Genomic DNA, 7280 nt, shown 5'->3' on the forward strand with positions numbered 1-7280 from the left:
CGGAAAAGGGTGGCTTGTTCCCTTCAGGTTGGTGGAGAGTTCCTGCCTCAAGTGGAGGAGTTCAAGTATCTTGGGGTCTTGTTCACGAGTGAGGGAAGGATGGAACGGGAGATTGACAGGCGAATCGGTGCAGCTTCTGCAGTAATGCGGTCGATGTACCGGTCCGTCGTGGTGAAGAAGGAGCTGAGCTGTTAGGCGAAACTCTCGATTTACTGGCCTATGGTGAGAGTCGGAATGTAGATCCCGGATACAGGTGGCCGAAATGAGCTTTCTCCGCAGGGTGGCCGGGCGCACCCTTAGAGATAGGGTGAGGAGCTCGGTCACCCGGGAGGAGCTCAGAGTAGAACCGCTGCTCCTCCACATCGAGAGGAGCCAGCTGAGGTGGCTCGGGCATCTGTTTTGGATGCCTCCTGGGCGCCTTCCTAGGGAGGTGTTCCGGGCATGTCCCACCAGGAGGAGGCCACAGGGAAGACCCAGGACATGCTGGAGGGACTATGTCTCTCGACTGGACTGGGAACGCCTCGGTATTCCCCCGGAGAGGCTGGAGGAAGTGTCTGGAGAGAGCGAAGTCTGGGTATCTTTGCTTAGACTGCTGCCCCCGCGACCTGGTTCCGGATAAGCGGAGGAAAGTGGATGGATGGATGGGTTGTCTTTGTGGGAGGCAACAGTCGTGGGTGAACAAGGTGTAGAGTGAGGACACATCCCTGTGGGGTGCCAGTGTTGGTAACAATGCTGGCTGAAGTCCTATTGCCAATCCTGACAGTCTGGGGCCTGCCAGTCAGAAAGTCCAGGAGCCAGTCACAGAGGGTGGGTTGGGGTGCAGACCCAGTGTGGACAGTTTCTGGGTGACAACTGTGTTGAAGGCGAAGCTGTAGTCAATGAAGTGTATCCTGATGTAGGAGTCTCCATTTTCCAGGTGAGAAAGGGAATGGTGGAGGGCTGCCGCGATGGCATCTGAGGTGGCCCTATAGGGCCAGTAGGCATACTGCAGGGCGGTCCAGGGTGTCTGGTGTACTGCTCTGAATGTGGGCCAGCACCTCTCTCTCAAAACACTTCATAATGATTGGGGTGAGTGCCACTGGCCTGTAGTCGTTCAGGCAGGTGACCGGGCTCTTCTTGGGAAGGGGGACGATGGTTGTGGTCTTAAAGCAGGTATCATCCTACTACTTTACGGGGGTTGATCTTCCTCAGGACTGTGCGTACCTGTGCTGGTGAGACAGTTAGTGGAGGGGAGGTGGGGGGTTGGGTGGTGTGTATGCCTCCTCTCTGTGCTGTGGCTGGAGGTTTCAAAGCGGGTGTAGAAGGTGTTGAGGTCATCCGGCAGGCTGTCTGTGGAGCTGATGATGCTGGTGGTGGTTCTGTAGTCTGTGATGTGCTGCAGGCCTTGCCACATCCGTCCGGAGTCGGCAGTAGAATAGAAGCCATTCAGCTGCTCTCTGTACTGCCTCTTGGCCGCTGTGATGGCTTTCCTCAGTCTGTACTTCGCAGCTTTGTACTCCGTCTCATCGCCTGATCTGAATGCATGAGAGCGAGCATGCAGCATGTGGCGTACCTGACTATTTATCCAGGGCTTCTGGTTGGGGAACCTCCTGACTTGTATGGTGGGCACAATGTTGTCAGTACAGGTACTAATGTACCTGGTCACATACTCAGCATAATCCTGTACATTGACAGAAAAGTCCTCTGAGGTGGCTGCAGCTTTAAACATATCCCAGTCTGTCTGGGCGAAACAGTCCTGCAGGATGCCTTCAGTCTCAGGGATCCAGAGTTTAATTTGTTGACCAGGTTTTTGTTTCAGTCTTTGTCTGTAAGCTGGATACAGGATTAAAGAACTGTGGTCTGAGTGTCCAAGGTGGGGGCGGGGTACGGCCCTGTATGCACCACGTATGTTACTGTAAACATGATCCAGAGTGTTCTTGCCCTGAGTGGGAATGTTCACATGTTGGTAATATTTGGGAAGTACACTCCATAAAATTGCACTGGTTAAAGTCACCTGCAGTGATAAAAACAGCATCAGGGTGCGCTGTCTCTAGCGCACTGATCACATCATAGAGTTTTCTGAGAGCCACAGAGGGATTAGCTCTTGGGCTAACATACACAGCAGCCAGAAACACAGCACTATGCTCTCTTGCTAGATAATAGGGCCGGCATTTCAGCAATAAAAACTCTGTCTGGCGAACAGTGCTTATAAACAGTCCCTACATCTCCACCGTACATCTCCACACCATGAGTTATTGATAAACATACACACACCACCTCCCTTTACCTTCCCTGAAGCCGCAGTGCGGTCACCTTGACGTACACAGTGTGTTTGTAGCCGAATCGCAGAATATGGGACGCTGTCAGAAAGCCAAGTCTCGGTGAGAATTAGAGCACAGCATTCTCTGATTTCCTGTTGTGCTGTAATCCTTTCCCTTAGCTCGTCCAGTTTGTTTTCCAGAGACTGTATGTTAGCTAGGAAGAGGCTAGGTAATGGCGGTCGAGTAGCACGAGCTTTTAGCCTAGCATGGAGTTCTCCTCGTCTGGATCGTTTGCGTCTCTGTCTCCAGGTCGCTCTCCTGACTTCAGCCTGCTCGCTTGTGCCTGGTGCTTGGTGGGCTCCCTGAGGGTGATAGTGGTTGTAGTCGTTGTTGTTGCGCGAGCGGACAATGAGTTGTAGCTCCGGTGGTATGAAACCAGTAAATTCCCAGTGGTTGTGTGAGTTGGCGATATCCAGTAATGCCTGTCTGTTGTATGTTAGTAGTGCATGACATTTGTACACTGCAGAAAAAGAAAAAAACACACAAAAAAGAAGAAAACGAAGAAAAATCCGGCATTTGAGAGTTGAACACGCAAACACGTCTGCCTCGGTGGGTGCCATGTTCAAATCAAGATTATTTTTAGGCTACTTCAGTTATGGGGTCAGGCTCTATATCCCTCCAATGCTAATATGTTTTAAATATCAAACGTTTGGCCATGTAGAGACAGTTTGCAAGGGAAAGCAAATGTGTGGGGGATGTGCTGGGAGCACGAATACAGTAAATGGAGGAAGGTAAAGACAGACTTATTGCAGGCTCTAGTTCACAAGGTGATTGTGAGGGTTCATAATGATATTTTCTATTCTTCAGTGAAATGCTAGAAGTCTTATTGCAAACAGGCAAGAATTGAAAAGATATTTAATGAAATTACAATACAAACCACAGATATTATGCATTCAAGAGGCATGGCTAAAACGACAGTGGGATTTTGTCATTCCAGGGTACACAGCAATTAGGACGGACAGAGACAAGAGAAGTGGTGGTGGAGAGGCCACATTTATTAGAGATTTCCATCAAGCTATAGCATAATTGACGTTAATGCAGAATATGAATCTAATTGTTAGGATTTGGTTAGAAAATAGCTTAACAGTAGCTAACTTCTATAATCCTTGCAGTCGATGTAATGGTAAAGGGAATCAGCAATAGATCCAACTCTAGCGTCCCGCGACATTGAAGGGATCAGCTCCTGAAAAGTAATAGATGGATCCACAGTGGGAAGTGATTATTACCTTTTTTTGATAAAAACTGGACCAGTAGTCAGAAACTGTACCTAAAATACAGAGATAAATGCATAAATGAAAAATGTATAAATAAATGTAATGAACAGTTTGATCATAAGTATGACATTGAACAGATTAATGAAAAGATTACAAATATTATGCAATCTGCAGAATAAGTCATTCCCAAAAGTAAAGGTAGAGCTGGTAAAAAGCATCAGATGACATTACAGCCCAACTCAGATATGTTATAGCACTTCAAGAAAGCATGAGCTACACTTTTTTAGGTAGTTGGTAGAATTCAAAATTAGTTAACACAGAACACGTTTTGACCCCTGCTTTTTTGCAGTATACTGGGCTCAGTCACTTGATTGTTTTTGTTAGACACCTGTTTTTGTTTGGACTCTCAAAGTTCCTCTGAGGTGGTGGAGGGAGTGGTGCAGCTGAGGTTGAATTTATGTGCACAAATGTTGGTGTTTCCTTTGGCCTCAGTGAGTCTTTTTGGTTCTAGTTTGTAGAGGCTTGAGAATAGCATGAACCCTTTTATGTGTATTAAATTTTCCCTCTTTAATAAACTGTATATCTACAAAAATCTTCACTTTGTGCACATTTGAAATTGTAAGTGTAAATTATTCCGAATATAGGGGAATACCTATTATGTGTCATTTGTCCTGGGTAACAACTGTAAGTGCATTAAGCAGCCTCATGCTTTCTTCACAGTATTTGCTGCAGTGACCTATTTGCGTACTTGTAACTTAAGCCAATTGTATATGATAATAAAAAGCAATTGGAACTGGTTGATTGTAATTGTTTGTACAATACTGTACAGATTATTGTATTAACATCTTGTACTTTAAACCCTAAAGAGCCAGACTTGTCCCATCTGTCTGTCTGTCTGCATAATTAGATTACAATGTGGGATCTAGCCCATGGGAAACTTCTGAGAACTATCACTGATGCCCACCCTCCAGGGACAGCTGTACTTCATGTGAAGGTACAGACACACACACTCATCCATTCAGCCACTTGTCTTTAGGGGAATATGGCTGTATGGAGTAGTGGCTATATTTAACACTCTTGGGTCAAAAAAGAGCTTTTCCCCGTATACAACCATTTATAAAAGGAACACCTTTAAAACAAAAAAGCAAATTTACACAATCAGAAATCAATTATGGTGTTACATCATACGTCATTTTCAATTTGATTTCTCTTCCTTTTCATTCCCTGTTCTTGTATCTGTAGTTCACCGATGATCCAACTCTTGCGGTGTGCAATGACAGTGGAGGATCCGTTTTCGAGCTGGCTTTCAGGTAAATTAATAGTTTTTGGTTTTTTTTATTTACTAGAAGATCATTCACGGTGTTCCACCGCCACCCCTTAAGTGCTTTGTGGTTACGGAGACACTTCAGTACATGGGACTGTTCCATATAGTTTAGCCAAAATTCTTTTTCCAGTTTATGCAGCCAAGATGTGGAAATTATACCACTTAAATTCAGTGTAGTAATTTTGTAGAAATATTTTTAGTTGAGGACTAGAATTACCACTTTGCGGTTGTATGCCTCTGCCAGTCAGTCAAATTCACAGGAATGGATAGAAGTGAGGTCCTTGACCTTTGACGTCTGACCAGCAAAATGTAATCAGTTCATCCTTGAGCCCAAGTGGACACTTGTGCCAAATTTGAAGATATTCCCTCAAGGTGTTCCTGAGATATTGCATTCACAATAAACAAATGGATGGACGGGCAACCTGAAAACATCATGCCTCTGGCCGCAACTGTCACAAAGACTTTAACTGCATGCAAGTAAACCTTAAAATGGTGACCCCTGTGCCCTGGGAGGAGATGTGTAGAACAGAAAAGGATGAGAGAGAGGGGTGTCAGACTTTTATTTTGTTTTTTATTTGTATGTAGTGCTTTTTTGTGGAGTTTGCATGCTCTCCCTAGTTTTGTATTTATATTTCTTATATTGTCATTTATGACTTTTTAATTTGGTTTTTTATTCACCTTTTATAGTGTACTTTTTGTTTTGTTTTAGGATTTATGGAACATGGCTGATGTGTCAGTGTAGCATCATTATACTGTAGGAGTTTATTTTGGACAACGGAATTAGTACAGTGCAAATGTTTCACCTTGTACTTCCACAGGTGGTCAATGAATTGTCCTAAACAAATTTTTGCATTCTAGTTATAGATACATACCTGCATTAAAAAAAAAAAAAAATTAAACACTCAACAGAGTGGCATGGCGATGCAGTGGTTAGCACTGTTGCCTTACAGCAAGAGAGTTCTGGGTTTGAACCTTTTTGACTAGATGGACCTTTCTCTGTAGAGTTTGTATGTTCTCCCTGTGTTTGCATGGGTTTTCTCTGGGTACTCTGATTTCCTCCCAAAGTTCAGAGACATTCAGGTTCGGCTAGCTGGCAACTGTAAACTTAGCAACTTTGTATGCGAGTGTGAATGAGTGTCTGTGTCTACGTGTCAGCCCTGTGATAGACTGGTCACTTGTCCAGAGGGGTTTTTCCATTAGAGGAACCTACTGAAACATGTCGAGTTGGGTTCTGTGTTTGCTTCCACTGCCCTCCACCTGCATTGCAGGTGCATTCTGGGAGCTAAATTGACACCCCTCATGAGGTAGTAATAAAATCAAGTTCCAGGAATGCGAGGGGTTGGGTTCACACAGAGCAGTCACCTGTGATTCAAGATTCAAGATTTTTATTTGCCATATATGTATAAACAGACAGTCTAGGTATATAGGAATTTTTGTCAGGGCTCTCCTGGAGTCAAGTAAAGAGTTTAAAGCCAAAAGAACAAACGCCTAGTCTAAATATAAGATTACCCAAGAATACAAAATACAAAAAACAGGAATACCCAAGAAAACAAAGTAGTTGATAAAATTGTGGATACACAATTTTGAGAAAGTGAAAGATAGCAGGTAAAATGGGGAGTTTCAAATATTGCACATGGTATTGCACATAGTGTAATTGTATATTGTCTTCTACTTAGTAGGATAATGAGGGGTTATTACACAGGTTTTTCACATGGTTGATGTGATGTGATTGGCTGACTGTTGCACTATGGTGTGATACTTTACATCATTTAATCTTCCTCTGTTCAGCTGTGATTGCATGTGTGAGAGGGAGCAGCCTTTCCTCCCTGTAAACATAGACCGACACAGAGAAAATACAGTGGAAAAACAAAGCAGGATGGTCCGTGTAAACCTCGGAGGTTATGTAGCACAAAGTACAGGGTACACCGCTCCTTAAGTCTCCATAGTGGAAACGCAGCTCGAGGTGTACCCTGCTGTTGCCTAATGTAGATGAACACAGAGCCCTTCTCATATCATAATTCAGAATGTTAATGTTCTCACTTTACTGTCATACATGTATTAGTTTCACATTCTTTTCAATTCCTCTGTGATTTAGTTAACATTAGCTTTTTCTCTTTGTTTCCAGGAGAGTGATGGGGATGCGGTCCTGTGACTCTCGATGTCTCTTTAGTGGTTCTAAAGGGGAAGTCTGCTGTATTGAACCATTGCGTGCCCCTCCAGACTTGAGAGACCATCCCATCATGCACTACTCTCTGCTGGCTATGGCCTCTCTCACTAAGGTACACAAGCACACGCAGCTCTTTACATAGTATACCATATACATTAACACTATGTGCAATATTTGAAACTCCATCATCTGCTTATCCACCCAACTGTGTGATGTTTTTAGTTTTTGGGTTTCTTTCACCAGATTCTGGTCATTGGACTAAAGCCCTCCCTGAA

At 44.1% G+C, this 7280-nt stretch overlaps 1 protein-coding gene across 1 annotated transcript in view; it reads left to right on the forward strand.

Moving 5' to 3' along the window:
- vps8 (VPS8 subunit of CORVET complex) overlaps nt 1-7280 on the forward strand; it is a 135468-nt gene that overhangs the window by 58272 nt on the left and 69916 nt on the right. The window contains exons 8-11 of the mRNA XM_020623435.1: nt 4422-4508; nt 4757-4824; nt 6964-7117; nt 7249-7274. Coding sequence (XP_020479091.1) covers nt 4422-4508; nt 4757-4824; nt 6964-7117; nt 7249-7274 — 335 coding nt within the window. The remainder of the gene's footprint in view (nt 1-4421; nt 4509-4756; nt 4825-6963; nt 7118-7248; nt 7275-7280) is intronic.

The sequence above is a fragment of the Monopterus albus genome, unplaced genomic scaffold, assembly GCF_001952655.1.
Source record: "Monopterus albus unplaced genomic scaffold, M_albus_1.0 scaffold299.1, whole genome shotgun sequence".
NCBI classification, from domain to species: domain Eukaryota; kingdom Metazoa; phylum Chordata; class Actinopteri; order Synbranchiformes; family Synbranchidae; genus Monopterus; species Monopterus albus.